The 18,622-nt window shown below is 40.4% G+C and overlaps 1 protein-coding gene across 8 annotated transcripts in view; it reads left to right on the forward strand.

The window, feature by feature from the left end:
* Window positions 1-18,622, forward strand: part of UTRN (utrophin) — a 569,571-nt gene that overhangs the window by 159,746 nt on the left and 391,203 nt on the right. For all 8 annotated transcript variants that reach the window (XM_078447413.2, XM_060614425.3, XM_078447414.2 and 5 more), the window contains 2 exons: window positions 1,831-1,892; window positions 18,344-18,436. In XM_078447413.2, the coding sequence (XP_078303539.1) occupies window positions 1,831-1,892; window positions 18,344-18,436 (155 nt within the window). The remainder of the gene's footprint in view (window positions 1-1,830; window positions 1,893-18,343; window positions 18,437-18,622) is intronic.

Raw genomic sequence — 18,622 nt, forward strand, 5'->3', positions numbered from 1 at the left:
GGCTAGTCTAGTGCTCACTGCAGGTTGATGTATGTGGCTACCTTATATTCTGCGTATAAGCTCAGTTCTGTCCCTCTTGGGCGTGATTGCAAGGTGGGGGCATTCAGAGTGTGTAAGCAAGTCCTCTTGGTTAATAAATGGCTTATATGTGGCATTGATCGATGGTAGAAAGCCTGAAATCAGGTCTGATGCTGACTGCATTGTCCTTTCTGGAAGGAAGGCCACCTCGCAGTGCAATTAACATCAAGAAGGTTCTGAGACAACAGTTTTGTTTTTCATCCAGTTGCTCCCTTTGTGTCTCAGAGTCAGTCTCCAGTTACCTTTATGGATGTGTAAAAGTGCAGTCGTTCCTGGAGCTGCTGCTACGGTATTTATTTCAGGAATGACCTTTTAATTGCAAACTCTCCTTCCAGAAGAGGGTAAGGACCAGAGATATCACAGACTTGGTGAAGTAGTGGCTGAACTTCTAATGACGCTGTTAGGGATGAGTGGGGAGGTCTGTGTTGAAGGCAGCCCTTTGAAATTGATGGACAGAGGGCAGAGCATACTTGGGCCTCTGTGTTATTATTTTGCTGTTATGATCTGGGAGGCAGCCTGGCAGTATGGATGGAACCGGGACAGGCAGTGTATTTATACAGACAGGCAGAACCGCAGCTTTCTACGCTGTTCAGATACTCCTGAGGCAGCTTTCAGAACCAGTTAGAGATTGTTAATGTGCTGTGCTGTAGGCTTTAAGCCAACAGTGACTTGCTGGTTGTGATAGAGAACGGGGCGGGGGGGGGGGGGCGGTGGGCAATTGAAGAGTATATGATTAGGAGTAACCGAAAGGGTAAAATGGATATTTATCTGCCATATTTACATGTATTCTGTAGTAATAATTATAGCAATAACGATAACAAAGAGCTCAATGCCAGCTCTTTGCTAAATATTCTCCAGTCATATTCACCAATCTTTACAATGCCCTTGCAAGCTGGGTGGTATTTATTATCTCTATTTTACAAGTGAGAACTCTGAGGTGAGGAGGCATTGTAATGACTTACCCAAGGTCACACACAAAGTGGACTGGGATACGGAGGCCTATTGTGTTCTGTAGCCCATGTATCAAATGGTTTCCTTGTACTTGGTAAATCACGCTGCTTATCTTCAAGAAGTTCAAGATACTGTAGCTTTTAAGGTCAATTTTTATTTCTTCTGGCTTGGAAGATGAATTTGTAATCAAAACCAAAGCTGATCATTTTCTAAAACACGGCTCTGATTTCTCTACTTGTAAAACACGGAGGTTGTATTTATAGATCAAGATCATTAAAACCTTGTCATGTCAGTCTTACTACAGGAAAACAGCTTGTGGAATAAGTAACCTTATACTAGTTTTTGTTCTGGAGGGTGTAGGACCTTGTATGAAGAGGAAGAAGATCATGAGTGTCTTTGTTTTTAGTGGATAACTTCGATTTGTGTTTGGGACATGCTAATGTCTTTATCTTGCTGAAATTATACTTAGAGAAAATGCAACAGAAAGTCTTACGTATAACAGGGTGAAAGTGAAGTGCTGGTTCTGTCCCACACATGTGGATGTAATGGTTGGTGGTGATATCCCCAGGCTTAGGGATGGACGGGAGGGCCAGCTCCCTGGGGAAGGTGCCTGAACCTTCCTCTGCTGCAGGCATTAGCCAACTCCGTCAGCCATCATCTTTCTTAGCTGTGGATCCTTGTGCCTCATGAACTACTAATAGGACTGCTATTTTAAACTCTCCCTGATGGGGATGATTGTATTTGGTACTCTAAAGGTACAAACTTTCATTCTTTTCCCTTCTCTCCTTTTCCCTCCCACAGATGAACACAATGACGTGCAGAAGAAAACTTTCACCAAATGGATTAATGCTCGATTTTCAAAGGTAACAGAGACTTTCAAACACTTTATGGTGATTCAAATGCCTCTTTCTGATTGATGGAGTTTGGTTGGAAGTGCAGTGAATTTTGCCATGAAATGTGACCTAACTCTAGAAGTCTTCTGAGTATGCAGATACATTTATACTTTCTTTATTTATACTTTCTTTATTCTCTTCTCCAATATGTTTAAGATTTAATGGTGTAAACACCTTCATGGTAATAAACAGCTCTTTATTTTTACCTGGCACTCTCCAGATATATGCCAATAGTTTGCTGCTTTTGATACTGTGAATCCTGGGTACATTTAGGAAATGAATATATCATTGGGCAAATTTTGTGTTCATTTTGCTAGATAGAAGATGATTTCACTTTGCCTGGTAAAAATCAAATTATTATTCGGGCAGCTTTTCTACCCTGTGCAGAAATGCTTAGGGATTTTTAATACCTGTGGATGTGGCTAATAGTGTTTATCTGCATTGTGGTCCCCCCCGCCCCCGCTTTTTTTTTTTTTTTTTTTTTTTTTTTTTTTGGTGAACTTCTTCACTTCTTTCCCCAGGGATCCACTCTTTCTCAGCATTTCTAACCGCTTGGAACATAATCCGTGTTTTGAGCGATATTCCTTTTAGGGGCAAAGCAAACTGAAAGAGAAATTGGCAGTGCTGTTTTCAAACTTGTAATTATCCATTGGTTATTGCCATTGGAATTTGGTCCTCTAAGTTTGAAGTGGGAGGAAAATTTTCAGGACAGCATGATAGAAAGATGGGTAACAAAGGTTTCTTGGAGAAACGTAATCATGGTCTTTTAAATAGTCAGAAAACTACTTTATTATTATTATTTTTAAGAGGGAGGGAGAGAGAGAGAGAGAGAGAGGAGAGAGAGAATGCATACCTGTGGGGCAGGGGCAGAAGGAGAAAGACTCCCAAATAGGCTCCACGCTCATTGCAGAGCCCAGCTCGGGGCTCAATTCCACAATCCTGAGATCATGACCTGAGCTGAAATAAAGAGTCAGATGCTCAACCGACTGAGCCACCCAGGCACCCCAAAAGTTACTTTAATTAAGAGTTATTATTTTCTCTGTGTCTCCTTCTCTCTCTGCCCCTCCCCCGTTCATGCTCTGTCTCTCTCTGTCCCAAAAATAAATTAAAAAAAAAAAAAAAAAAAAAAGAGTTATTATTTTCAAACTTTTCTCTTTGAGAAGGTTGCGGAGGTCAGGACCATAAACATTGGTATTTCTTTGAGGCGAGGTGAGAATGTTTTAGATTACTTTCAGTAGCAGCAGGGTTTGAAAATTGTTCCACATCCCAATAATTACGGGTGATTATTTGATTGCAAGTGTTTTCTTTGGTTTTGCAAGTTTGTGTTGAGGGATGTTTTTATTTTGCCTCTGAGAACGTAAGGGCTGTGAAAACTGACTTTGACAGAAGGATCAAGAATATAGAAGTGCTTGCATAATTGGTGGTTTTATGTGTAGGATTATTCCAGAGCAGACACGGGTATTTGGGGGGAAATTTTAACTTGTTCTGTTTAGAGACATAGGTAAGTAAGTAACATCCTGGGTGCTTTGGATTTGGCATTATTCAAAACTTTTGAAGTCTCCATCTACATGTGACCATGTTCTGAGTAACATAGTTACAGCAACTGAGAGAGTCTGGATATGAGATACTTCATTCCACTGGTTTTATGAGTGGCCAGGTACGTAAGATCATCTACCCTGATTGTTATTGAGGATGATATGGTCATTTCTAGGTGGAGCAAGTTAAGCAGACCTACTTTTTAGCAGCTTAATGTAGTCATTGGGAAAGAATTACCGTAGAGCTGATTTTAAAGATCATTTGAAAGCATCGTAGTCTTGATAGACCTGTGTTTGGGGGACATTTGAAACGGGGCAAATTACTTTTGCCCCTAGTTACAAGAATGGAGAGAAACAGTGCAATAGGGCATGGAAAGGTGGAGGGTAGGAGAATAGAGGTGACAATTGAGAAAGAAGAATTGAACATGTTTAACTTGATGGGTATCGCCATGAATTTGGCTCAGGCAAGATAGCACCTCGGCAGTGTGGGACAGACTGTTGAATGGGAGCATCTCCCAGTAGATCTGCTTAATCTCCAGGCCCAGAGCCATCAGTGATGCAAGGCTGGCACCGAAGCTGTACCTCGTACCCCGTGTGGCCGAAGTACTCCTTCTCTAAACTTTAAAACTTTCCTCACTGCAGTTACTGTCCCTTGACTTTTTCTCCATTGGACAGTTCTCAGTGTCTTTTGAGCATTTGGCTCATGTGTCTGAATTTTCTCAAGAAATAGCTCAGTGTTTATCACTGGTCATTAACATCTTTAAAAAGACCTGAAATGACACAAAGTCGAGTACTACCAGAATTGTTTACTTAATGAACTTGATCTTTAAATTTGTACATTTATAATGTGTATATTGTTCTGTAATATTAAGTGAGGGTTTTAAGCCCCATGTAAATTATTTGCCCCAGGAAGGTTGTAATTATTGCCAGGATGGTGAAGAGACCAGGTAATTATTATCATTTTTAACATTTTTAACATTTCAACAGTTTCAGTTATGTAAACTGACAGAGAAGCTAAACACTTATTTTGTTTGGAGAAAAAGTATCAAAAGGAGAGCTGACCCTGGGAACATTTCCTTTCAGATTACTTCTAGTAAAAAATCAAAGTAGAAGGAAAATTTGATGGTTCTAGAACACACTTACCAAAGGAATGGTGAATATTTGGATATAAGAAGACAGAGGGTTCATGGCAGTGGCATTGAACTTCATCCACATTTTTTCTTTCCTCTGGCTGTCTTAAGTCCATAAATCAGATTGCTTCCACACTGGTGATCAGGAAAGGGAATAGCAAATTTCTAGGCTGGGAGATTTCCAAAGACTCCCCATACAGCTTAATTCCACTGTGCTGGGAGAAGGTGGTTATTTGGGCATTGTGTCACTAGGTAATCCAGAGGCTTGCATGAGGAAAAAAAAAAATCCTGTTGAAGAGAATGAATTTGATTTCATTTATTTCTTATCCATGTCCTTTGGTATATTGTGAAGTTTAAAATAGAATTATTGATTGAGTCTGCTGCTTCCCTGCAGCACGGGTCTCTTTCCAGAGCAGTAGAGCCCTTGTGTTGAAAAATGCAAACAGACACTTGACAGCATCATCTGCCGTTTAGGAATTTATTTTGAATTCTATCCCTGGATATTTCCCTCATGGTCCTCTCCCCAGCCCATCTCAATCAAACACCAACTCTTGTTGATTCCACTACCTACATATATTCAAAATGTCTATTTCCCTCCATCTTTTTTTTAAAAATTTTTTTAAACATTTATTTATTCTTGAGAGTGAGAGAGACAGAGCATGAGCAGGGGAGGGGCAGAGAGAGAGACAGAGAGAGACAGAGAGAGAGAGAGAGAGAGAGAGAATCCGAAGCAGGCTCCAGAATCTGAGCTGTCAGCACAGAGCCCGACGCGGGCCTCGAACCCACAAGCTGTGAGATCATGACCTGAGCCGAAGTCGGATGCTCAACTGACTGAGCCACCCAGGAGCCCCTCCCTCCATCTTTTTGACACCACTTTTTGCCAACTCACTATTATCTGAGTTAGGAAAAAACGTGAAAGACTTTAAGATGGGTTGAAAGATTAGTAGGAGTCCTGTCAGCTCAGACATCTGGCTCATTGCCTTCCCTTATCTTTGAGCTACTCTGCAACTCTGAGAGTTGTAGAAAACAGATAATAATACAAATGATTCTTATCCATAAAAATGCAAAGTAGGTGGAATGCAATTGATTACTGTCCCTTGAATAGACATGTTTTTGCATCTATTGCAAATTTATTTCCACTTTCCTTTATTGCATGTAAACAACATGCGGTCTTTTGAATTCTCCTTTGAACTGGTTATAGCACCATACTGGTTCTCTCGTTAATTAATGAGTTGAAGCCTTTGACACGTGTTGATATTACACGTGCATGAGAGTCATGATTTTACGGTTTTTTGAAAATTATCCCTGAACATGTTGTCATAATCTGCCAGCTGGTTCTACCTTGCCAGGCTTCGCCTTATCCATTCCCTTCCTTCTACTTTCTACAGAGTAGCAGGAGTGATCTTCAAGTGTAAGCCTGAATGCCCTTTTCTCTTCAACTAAATCTTTCAGTGGCTGTCCATTGTTCTTACTTGGCGTGTAAGACCCTAAATGATTGAGCCTTCCAATTTACTCCTGATTGCATTTCGCTTGACTCTGGCTTCCTCTTTATGCTCTGGCCATTGCGATGAGCCTTCTCATGGCCTCTACCCTGGCTCCTTCCTTCATTATTTCCTGGCCAACTCCTCTTATTTCTTGCCTGAGCTTAAATGTCATTTCCCAAGGGACACCTTTTCGGAGCTTCCAGACTAGGGTAGATATGCTCCGTACTCTTAAAGCATTATCCTTTGATGCGCTTATCATAATTGTATTTTAAATAGTTACATCTGAGAATATTTGCTTCTCCTCTCTGAGATAGTGGTTTGCTCTGTGGGTGCAGGGATTGCCTGTTTTGTTCACTGGCACCACTTCTGGCATTTAAAAAGCACCCAGTGAGCGTTTATAGACTTAATAGATTAGTGAATAACAATGGCAGAAACATACTAAAATGCCCAATGCTTTATATCCATAAACCAGTTGGAGGTGGTTATATTGGAAAGAAGTAGGAGTATAGAATTGAGTGCAAAATAGCATAAATTGTGTTATTTCATGGATATGAATACATTTTGCTGCATTTACTCACAAAAATAGACAAACAAACCTAGCTATGCAATTTCCTTATTTACCTGTTGTTTGGAGTTGTGCTGGAAAGATTGTTAAATCACCATTTGGATTTATACATATGATTCTCACATTTGCTGCATAGGATTCTTCAAATAGAATCCTCCTATTAAATTTGGTGATGAAAAATGAGATTTAAAACCTAAAATCAGCTCAATTCATTCCTTGATAAGGGATTTGGTAAAGAGCTTGAGAATATTGCGTAATATGGATCTAAAACCATCCTGTGATTTTTTTTCACTATATAAAGAAATATGATAGCTAAGACAGCATTCACTATAAATATATATTCTTTTTGCTGAAAATCCTTGTTAATATGTTACAGAGATCTGCTTTGGAGTTTGGGAATCCTGCGAAGTCACATAGCATAGAATAACTTATGGTTGTTGGATTTGAAAAAGTTATGAAGGGCTCACAAGAAAATGATTATCTAAAGGAGCTAAGAGTTAGGAAATTTAACACTTATTCCTGGATGTGCTGCTCATTTATTTATGACCTCAGGCAAATTATTAGCCAATTTTTCCAGGTCACTTGGTTTTTATTCCTTTAGCTATAAAACACACTTGATCATAATTACTTGCCTCATATTGCACAGAAATATTGAGGCATTATTGTGAAACATTATAGGAGAGTGCAGTTACTTAGGAATGCTAAATTAAGACCCTCTCAGGTAATCCTAACTTGTGGTACCCCTGGTCTGTGCTACACATATATTTTAGAACAGAAATGGAAAAAAAGCATTGGCTCATTAAACCCATTTTATTCCATTGTCTGGTGGGTAAAGCTTGAGTGTTTTGTTCCTTCTAATTTTAAAAGCCTCTGGTTTGTAAGGGGGCCCGGTCTCCCTGGGAAGGCAGCGATGGCCTCATTGCTTCACCGCTGGGAACTTTTTCCTGCCGCCCAGCCTGCATTTTCTTTGGCTGACTTTCAGAGCTGCTCATCTGGCAGAGCTGAGACGTACAAATTGCAGAAGCTCTTTTATCAGTTTGGTGAGGTGATTCTCAAACGTGGTTTAGCAAATAAAGGTTAGGCAGAGAATATGCAGGCTTAAAAATGCTGAACTTCAGTTTGGGCAGATTTCTGCCTTTCCCTTTTCGAAGACAAAGAGGTGCAAAGTTTTCATATACGTCACAAAATTCCAAACTTGAAATTTAAATTGATGGAGGATAAAGGAGGAAGTCTCTGAAGGGTTTTTTGGTTTTTTGTCGATTTCAACATGGAGAGCTATTCAAATGTGTTCCTTTTGGAGAAAGTTGGACTTTGCTTTTAGCGTCCCATTGCTTTCTACTGTTTTCATGTTGGAAGTTGACGGTCACAAAAATGAGAGTGGGAAAAGATGTGTAGGGAGCTTTGTAGAAGATGGGGCAATAAAAGCAGTCTGCAGAAGTTGGGTCCTCTTTTCAGTCTTGTGAGGGAGATAGTACAGGCTTCCTGTGTGCTGTATCGGTGCACCTACAGTAGAGATCTGAGCTTTGCAAGTTAGGCCCTGAGTTCACTGTTGATTTATTTTCCTGACCATGAGTATGGCAAGTCAACTAATTGTTTTAGGTGCCATAACCATTCAACTGTTCCTTAGGAAGTTTTGATTTGTATTTACTCACCAATACCTTTAAAAAGCAAACAATAAAACGCACTCTGTATTCCTAAACAGTCCCAAGCCATGTTTTGGCTACGTTACATAAGTTTGGTTTTGTTGTTGTTTGCTTTCATTCAATTTGATACCTTTTGTTTGTTTTGGTTCTAAACATTATACTTGCAACATGATTTTCACCTGGTTACTGTGGTTAAAGTAAAAGTTGTTTAGTAGGCTGTGTTTTATGTTTTGTACATATTGAGTACTTAATAAATGATTTGGACTGAGCCTATTAACGTTTGTAAGTGTTAAGCAAATTTGATAATATTTGCTGAGTCTGTAACTGATGCTCAGTTTTGAGATGGATTGGATCAGGAAAATTTCTTTTCACCCATTACCTGGAAAGGGGGGAGCAGAGCCACATACCTTGTGCTTTTCCACTCATCCTGTGTGACCCCACCATCCCCACCTTCAGAGATGGGCTCTGATTGGTGCAGGGGTGGTAGGCCTGGGCCAGTGTAGGCTGGAGAGCTCTCAGGAGAGGATTGTTGAAGAGATGGTGGTTTTTGGGGAAAGAAGCTCTTCCTGTTAAACAGCTAGGAGACACTGGACCTATTTTCAGCTGTCCCTAGCCTTAGGAAGCCTTTAGGTCCAATTGCTACACGTAGCCACCTGCCAACTATGAGTGGAGGCAGATTGGGTTGGGTGGGGGTAGTTGATGCTGTTAGTTTTGCTTTTACCATCTGTTGGGGAAATTAAAAAAAAAATCCTGCCAACAAAAAGACCTCTATTCGATATAGAATACAGAGCACACAGAATTTATTTTCGGGTATTTCTATCAGATTTGGTGAATGTAGGCAGTTGGTGAAAAATTGGAAGGTCTGGACAGAATTTCACACATTATGTAGTAAAGTTGAAGAAGGAATGATGAACACTTACCTCCTGGAGAGAAAAATGGATGCAACTTGTCTGGGCCTCTGTCTGCCTCCTAAGAGACTTGATTACTTTGAGGTCATTGTTATCTTGCATTGGAAAACTGGAGATGGGGGTTTATCTAATTCCTTACTAAAAAGTTGGTCCGGTTGTGTTTTTAGGGAGACACCCTAAGGGGATGGAAAGGGCAGGTCAGCTGCCTCTCCTTGATTACACAAAGGACATGTCATTTCATTTACCTTTATATTATCACTATCAATACCGTAACTAATGCCTTGCTCTCGTCCCATGGTACCCTGTCTTTTGAGGAACTGCATTCTGCAAACATTTCCCCTGCTTTGCCGGTTGTGCATATCTGGAATGAACTGTATTGTTACAGACCTTGCCTGGTATGCACGTGGAGTGGGTTTATTCAGCCCGCAGACCTCACCTGGTTGTTTGTCCATGGAGTATGCACTTGGCCCTGCACCTGGCTGCCAGCTGTGTGAGCCTCACGTGTGGTTCCCTATCATCCCGGTTTATCAGCTCCCTCAGTTTGCTTGCTTACCCAAGATCAAGGTAAAAATTCTGTTACATGCTGTGTGACTTCTGATTCTCTGAAAGATATTATGTGGGTTAGCTTGTGTTTTATAGTATTTTGTAGTTTTTAAGGCAAACACACATTTATTGCTTTGATTCCTATGTGAACACTACATAAAGCAATGCTCTGCAGTTAATTGTCTCTTGTGTGATTACCTGAGCCATGTTTCTCCAGTCCCTCACTCTTCTTCCTTTCTTCCCCTCCCTCCCTCCTTCCAAGCAAGCTTCTAAATGGAATCTTTTTCAGTTCTTAAGAACTTGTGCTGACCACCTTGAATTCTTCAAAAGAATGGCCAAGTGCCATGTGTTCACTGATTCTTTAAGTGACCATAGAATGTCTGGCTGGTTTTCTTTTGCAAGCTGTTTAAAGACCTCATTAGGCATTTCACTGCACTCATTTTGTTGTTACTCTTTTCAGTCCAAAGCAATCGTGCTTTCATTCTTTCCCTGTGGGGTGGAATCGAAAAGTTGATATTGACCATCATATGGTCTTCATTTCATTGGTGAAGCTATAACTTTAAAATTGCGATGAACCTATATTTATCATGTTGCTTAATCTTGCGTAGAGATCCCATTCTTTGTTTTGGTCTATTATTTAATTTATGCAGTAATAATAATACAATAATCATAATGGCACAAAAATTAGGTGATAGAAGAAATCCAAAGAAAATATTCTTCAACTCCTTTATTTCTTTTTAAAGTTTCATTTATTTTGAGAGAAAGAGAAAGTGCAAACGGGGGAAGGGCAGAGAGAGAGGTAGAGAGAGAGAATCCCAAGCAGGCTCTGCACTGCCAGAGTAGACTCCAACGCGGGCCCCCAACCCACGAACCATGAGATCACCACCTGAGCCGAAGTTTGTCACTCAACTGACTGAGCCACCCAGTGGTTCTATAACTGCTTTTAATTCCACTGCTTTTAATTTCCAAGAGAAAAACTATAATGTTTTTGTTATAAAATGCTTTAAAAAGTATATTTATATGTAAACATAATTAGCCAAAATGGCATTGCTCTTGGGGCTGCTCACTGATGTACTTACTGACTTTTAAGAAAATGAAGAATTATTGGGGGCACCTGGGTGGCTCAGTTGCTTGAGCGTCCTACTTTGGCTCAGGTCATGATCTTGCGGTTCGTGAGTTCAAGCCTCCACATCTGGCTCACTGCTGGCAGCATCAGTGCAAAACCTGCTTTAGATCCTCTGCCCCCCTCTCTGCCCCTCCACTGCTTGTGCTCTCTCCCAGAATAAATAAATAAATATTAAAAAAAAAGAAAATGAAGAATTACAAGAGCCAATAGGGTGCTATGTTTGTATCAGTGCTGAGATTTGCGATTCTTAAGTGAAAGAGTCTGGTTTTAAAAATATTAAAAGAGGGGCACCTGGGTGGCTCAGTCGGTTAGGCGTCTGACTTTGGCTCAGGACATGATCTCATGGTTCATGAGTTTGAGCCCCATGTCGGGCTCTGTGCTGACAGCTCAGAGCCCAGAGCCTGCTTTAGATTCTGTGTCTCCCTCTTGTTCTGCCCCTCCCTGGCTTGTGCGCTCATGCTCTCTCTCTCTCCTTCAAACATAAATGTAAAAAATTTAAAAAAATGTTAAAAGAAAAATTGCTTATTTCTTATTGAATTTTGAAAATAATCAACCCCTTGCCCCAAACAATCAAAAACCTAAAACAATAAAAAAAAAAATAAAAGAGAGAGATGCTAAAGCTTGCAGTATGTTATCAGAGGTTGGGGACATCAGATTCACCTGAGATTAATCAGAGAAGAATGCAAGGACATTGTGGTATATATGCTGTAGATGTGTATGTGTGTGTGTGTGTGTGTGCGTCCATGTGTATGGTGCACACGTGCATGCACACACATGCAGTACCCAGTGGAGATAGTAACTGAATTGCATAGGCTGCCTCAAATCCCGATTTGAAAATAGGGAGCATAAATAAATCAAAGAATAGGCAAACAGTGTCAAAGGGCTCAAATTTATTGTTTGTAAGATACCGTATCAGATATGTTAGTTGTGAAAGCATTTAAAAACTTATGTTTTCGCTCATCTCCTTATTATACTCAGTTGTAACTTGATTATTTATAATGAGATTAGGGCAGTCATAGGACAGGTTCTGTCTGTGTACTGTATCTGTTACTTGGTACAAATTTGGCAGCTCATGAGTTCCTGCTAATGTGCTCAGCATGCTGCGTTGGTCCTGGTTTTGTTAACATGTCGGTTCTGAAGGCCTTGAAGACAAGGCCTGCATTTGTCAGCCGTGGGTGTTTGGGTGGTCAGTGTCAGCCTGGCAACCCCAGGGAGGAGGCACTGATCAGCCTTCTAAATGGAAAATCCCAGTCCCAATTCTACCTCTGGTTGGTTTGCTATCGGTATAAAGAATTAGCACTTTGTTCTCCTAAGAACTCCAAACTACACTTTCTAAGGTTTACTTTCTTATTCAATATTTGGCAGATCTTTCTTCCCATTGCCACTCCTACTATTGGTGAAAAACTTGACCTTTATGATGGAAATAACTGTTTTGGGAGTACTGAAGAAGGGGGAGAGTAAGCCAGTGTCAGCTTAGAGAGAAGGTGGGGACCCAATCACAGAGGATCTTTTACTTGGAGTCTGGATTGTCTTTGCCTATAATGGAGCCCTTTGCCTGTAGTTAGAGTTATTTTGGCTCTAATGCAGAGGCAGAGGGATCAGTTAGCCTTGTCCTAGAGGCACGAACCAGAGTGGGAGCTGTGATGACAGGGAGAGGTGGTTTTAGAGCGTGTGTTTGGAAGTAGGTGAAGTGGGGAGTGAGTGGAAAAAGTAGAATCTGAAATTACTTCTTCGTGTTTTGGTTTGAGCCAGAATAATGTCTGCTGGTGTTTTGTATTCAGTCATGTTCCCTAGTCTTTGGATGGTGGTGTGTGTGTGTGTGTGTGTGTGTGTGTGTGTGTGTGTGTGTGAATTCGCATGTGGTTCCTTTCCACAGACTTGATCACTCCTTCAGAGGACTCACTGTTGACTAAACTTCTCACATGCACGCGGCTATCCCTATGCAGAGGTTGCTACTCAGTCGCCCTATGACTTGGTATGCCTGTGGACACAATTTGTTTATCTGCACCATGTTTTAGGAGACTAAAAATAGCAGGAGATTACACAGATAAACTCAGATTTCCAGTTTCTTTTGAAAAGCCCAAAGTCCTGCCAACAATGGGCTGGGATTCCTCCATGGCCACTGGTGGCTGGAAATGAGCTCTAGCTGTTGCCTTCAGCCTTTGGGCTGATTCTCTGGGTGTGAAGGAGCCCATCAGGTTTGCTTCATGCCGTTGTACCATCACAAGTGTCTGTCAGTATTCATAGCCACTGTTCTCCCACAGACCCGGGCTTGTCCTCATGCGTTGTGATGACAGTTTGCTTGTATCCTCTGACACTTTTAAATCCAGAAGGTCTGTGTCCCAACTGCTGATATTAATACTGGTCCCTCTTGTCACAATGGCAGGGTTAGAGCTGGCATCCGGAAAATGCACAGAAGTATAAGGCGAAAGGGTTGAAGGAGGGGCTGGCCAGAACTGGTCACCTATGACATCGTCACCCTCTGCACTCATGTTGCCTTTTCAGTATTTAAAACTAAATGTGACCCGTGGCTTATCTGCCCCCCAAGTTCAAGATTGTGCATTTGTACTGTTTTGTGTTTATTGGAAAACTATAAGAACCCTCTCTGGTGAATGGGGAGAGTGGCCTGAACTTGGCATTTCTGCAGGGCCAAGCACAAAGAACGTATTCACCAAATATTTGTCTGATTGAGTTATTAAGCTGTATTCTTTCTGTCAGGGAAGTCTCTGCAAATCTGTCTTTGCAAAGAATTAAAAATCTAAATAAGAGGTTGACTGTCAGGATGAATCAGTTTTTAATTTTATTCAATGATGACTTCTGACATTTCCAAACAGTTTCCCAGGGTGGACCCCATATTGAGAGCCTGTGATAGGAAGGCACAGATATGCTTTAAAGTTGTGTGCTTGGGAAAAAATCATCTTCATTTGGAGTTCATTTAAATATGGTATATATTTTGTTGCTCTCTTTGGGAAGTCATTAAATACAACTCCCGCTATTCTGCCCCCATCAATGAAATATTTCCTTCCATAAATGTCAAAGTCTGGTGCCCTCGTAATTTTGGTAGCAGTTTGGCAAAGACTTGTGGATTTGGAACCAGATTTTGTAGTATTAGATCCAGGTTCTGCCTCTCACCTGTCACGTCACCCCTGTTTCAGTTTTCCTGCTTTAAAATACTATTATCAGGAAATAACTAATACATGTAAATAACACATCTAAATCTCTATAAATCTCTTAGAATGTATCTAAGTGGTTGCTATAGCTATGTCTAAGAACATTTCATATTTCCAGTGTCTGTTTTTGTATGGCCCACAAGCTAAGAATGGTTTTTGCATTTTTTAGGTGGTAGCAAAACGTAAAGAATATTTCACAACACGTGGACATTATATGAGATTCAAATTTCAGAGTCTACAAATAACGTTTTATTGGGAGATACATTATGATTGGCTCATTTGTTTCTGTATTGTCTGGGATGCCTTCATATTACAACAGGATTGAGTAGTTTTGGTAGAGACCACCTGGCCAGCATTGCCTAAACTAGGTACTCTCTGGGCCTTTACAATAGAAATTTTCTGGCCCCTGCTCATAGGGCACAAAGTATTGAATCACATATGTATAGGGTGTAAGTGGAACTTGCTCTTTGGCATAGGCTTGTTCTTTCCATTGTTCCATTAGGAGTGTTATGAGACACTCCTAAGTTGTATTTGTCATGACTGTGTAGTATTTTGTGGTGACTGCCCATGTGTATGGTGAGTGTGGGTGTGTGCTTTCTGTGTAAGTTTTGAACCACAGTTTTGGATTTGTATGAGCCTAGGTACCTTTCTTTACTCTTTGTCCAATGAGGAGATTCATAGGCTGTATTTCCCCCTCTTTGGCCATCTTACAGGTGTAGTCCTTCTGAGGACACCCAATGGGTATATACACTGATAATGCCATTACTGGGCTGGGGTGGGAGAGTACTGGAGAAAGAGACACCGCAAAAACCGTATTTCTTCCCGATCGCCATCAATATTCATCTGAAATTGGGAAATAGAATGAAGAATTTGAGTTACTGTTCCTGTAGGGTTTTGTTTGTTTTTGTTCTTAAAGAAAGTGAAGGCATTGGTTCTACTGTATGAATGACTGACTTCCAGAAAGATAGGGCTGTGTCTCCGTCATGTGTGTTTCAAAACAATGCTCCACAGGGAGGTTTTCTCAAGGTTTGTTGCTCAGGAAATGAATGAACTAGACAAGTGAGAGAGGAAAGGAGTGTCTCATCTAGAAAAATTAATGCTACTTCTTAGGCTTTCTACTTTGCTATTGAGCAACAGTGGGGCTTAGGGAAGAATCTAGGGAGTTTTCTGGTGAATTATGGCTTGTCTCATGGTACATACCTACAGCACAGTGTGGCGTGCTCTTGTATATCTTGTTCATTATTTTGGAATGGGATGTAACCTTACAGGCCATCATACTAGAAGATCTTTATGAATTGATACTAATGTGTACTCAGGTTCAGAATCTGCTTTTACATTCCTGCCTGGAAATGAATTATTTGTTTTATTCATCCATTTAGATATTGTTGAAACTTTATGGCACTTTTATGACAGTAGAAACACTGAAGTGATGTTTCTAATATGAATGATAGTATCAACCATTTATTGAACATCTGTCATCTTAGTTTTTAACAGATGAGCAAATAGATGTGGAAAGGCTAAGTAAAAGGCTTTTTGTCAGTGAGGTCATCGATGGATGGACATTCATAATTATTTGTCATATATTTATATTTATATTATGCTGGTTTATGTTATTTTATTCATTTATTTGAAAATGGATAGTGGATTTGAGAAGACCTTACTTCACTGCACTTGTTATCAGTAAGTTTTAAAAAATACAATGTATTGTCAAGTTGGCTAACATACAGTGTATACAGATGCTCTTGGTTTTGGGGGTAGGTTCCTGTGATTCATCGCTTACATATAACACCCAGTGTTCATCCCAACAAGTGCTCTCCTCAATGCCCATCAGCAATTTTTCCCTCTCCCTCACCCCGCTCCCCATCAACCCTCAGTTTGTTCTCTGTATTTAAGAGTCTCTTATGGTTTGCCTCCCTCCCTCTCTGTTTGTAACTATTTTTTTCCCCTTCCCTTCCCCCATGGTCTTCTGTTAAGTTTCTCAAGTTCCACATATGAGTGAAAACATAAGTCTTTCTCTGACTGACCTATTTCACTTAGCATAATACCCTCCAGTTCCATCCACGTTGCTACAAATGGCAGGATTTCATTCTTTCTCATTGCCAAATAGTATTCCATTGTATGTATAAACCACATCTTCTGTATCCATTCATCAATTGATGGACATTTAGGCTCTTTCCATAATTTGGCTATTGTTGAAAGTGCTGCTATAAACATTGGGGTACAAGTGCCCCTATGCATCAGCACTCCTGTATCCTTTGGATAAATTCCTAGGCACTAATAATGAAACAACAGAAAGAGAAATCAAGAAATCAATTCCATTTACAAGAACCATATGGTTCTTGCATCAAGAACCATAAAATACCTAGGAATAAACCTGACCAAAGATGTAAAAGATCTGTGTGCTGAAAACTATCGGTAGTTTTTAAGATTTTTTTTTTATCCTAGATAATCCCTCTTTGTTACTCCCATGAGTTTCACCTATATTCCTGTGTCTTGCTGTAAGATCAGAGTTACGCATCTATCCCTGAAAGAGCATCTGTTTGTTTGGTGGCTAGTTCTCTGAAGTGTACTTTTGCTGGTTCAGAGAGGAGGAAGGTAAGAAAGAGGTAGCAGATGATGAGGGCCCCTTCTCCCTTTTGCTTTTACTGATAGCAGGTGGGAAGTCGAAATGTGCAAGGAGCTCTCCCTTGCTCTGCCTCCTGCAGTATCGCCTCTGGTCCCTTGGGCCATAACTCCCACATGGTGTATATCAGTTATTGTGACTGATGGAGATGATCAGCGGGTCCCTGACACTATCGCTCTCACCGGAAGGGCAGCTGGGACTAGAAAAGCAGCTTTGTTTCACACACAAATATGCCATAGTTTATTTTTTAACTGATTCTGTAGTGAAAACTTTACCATACTTCCCCTCATTTCGAGTATGGGACCTATTAGAAAAGCCAAGTTAGTCATCATTAGTTGACAATACTTTATACTTAATTAAAAATGTAAAAAATCAGGAGGGGAGGAAAAATGGAAAATCCTAAATTTTAGGAAACTTCGGAATGGCTCCCTCCCTCCCCTCCTCCATTTTAGGCTCAGAGTAAAATTGTGCTTCATATGACTTTATGTATATATTTTTAAGGGAAAAGTGAAGAAGATAAAATAGTTATTGGTTATACAATAGCTGTATTATTATTTAAAAAATTTTTTTAATGTTTATTTATTTTTGAGACAGAGAGAGACAGAGCATGAACAGGTGAGGGGTAGAGAGAGAGGGAGACACAGAATCTGAAACAGGCTCCAGGCTCTGAGAGGTCAGCACAGAGCCCGACGTGGGGCCTGAACCCACGAACCATGAGATCATGACTGAGCTGAAGTTGGACGCTTAACCAACTGAGCCACCCAGGCGCCCCAGTACAACATAACTTTGATTACATTGTGCTTTGTAGTTGTCTGGTCATTTTCACATAATAGTATTTATTTGATTTTTAGCCTGTGATTTAGAGGAAGGTTAAGAGTGGGCTTAGGTTCATCAGTTCGTTAACGGTCCAACTGGAATTAAAACCCAGGCTTCCTGATTTTCTGTGTAGGAATCCTCCTATTGTTTACAACCATCCTATCACACACACACACACACACACACACATACACACACACACAGGCAAGGATCTGCCTGTCAATGGTGGGATTTTCTGGCATCAGACACTAGGGTATGTTGGTCGGTGGAAGTTGATGCTATTCATCAATCAGTGTTGAGAGTTTGGGAATTCTATAAGCTTTGTTGTTCGAGATACTGGACTGGTACTGGACTTAGATACACAGCCCGAAATGTCTTAATTGTTCAGAAATTACAGCTAGAAGTATAGGTCTAGCACCGGAGAGCAAACATTGTTGACAAAATGACGTGCTTCTGTAGTGGAAATGCTGCAAGACAGCATCAAACCGTGAATGTAACGTGAGGTGATGGAACGGGAGAATCTGCACACTTTTTTGGCCTCTGCACACAGGTGCTGTATGCCCATTTATATTTTCAGTGATTCTCTGTAGCATTCCTTCTCGGGAACATATACCATAGACAAGGCATCTGGACTTTGGCCATAGCTTTATTTGCTCCCTTTGTAAGAAATAATGCAATTTATATTGTTCATCTTAAAGCATTTGTTATGGATTTCAGAGTTTTCTGTATTTGTATTTCTTTCTATACAAGGCAAAGCTGAAAAGTCTGCTGCCCATTCAGACTTTTAATTGGAAAAAATGAAACCATGCATTTATTTGCCACAGATGTATATGATTTCTGCTACTGAAGAAACTGATAATTTACTTTTTCTTTTACAGAGTGGAAAACCACCCATCAATGATATGTTCACAGACCTCAAAGATGGAAGGAAGCTCCTGGATCTTCTGGAAGGCCTCACAGGAACATCACTGGTAAGAGGGGTCATCTTTGAGAACCAGGCTAAGTGTCTCTCATCATTACTGATACTTGAAGACCCTTTATGGGTACTTACAGCGTAAAGGCCCAAAATAGGAACATTTTTAGAAATGTGTTTTAATGAATCTTTGATAGAGTAATATTTAGGCTTTATTGAGGGCTCTATTTTTATCAAAGATAAA

Source organism: Panthera onca, chromosome B2 (assembly GCF_046562875.1).
Source record: "Panthera onca isolate mPanOnc1 chromosome B2, mPanOnc1 haplotype 2, whole genome shotgun sequence".
Taxonomy (NCBI): Eukaryota; Metazoa; Chordata; class Mammalia; order Carnivora; family Felidae; genus Panthera; species Panthera onca.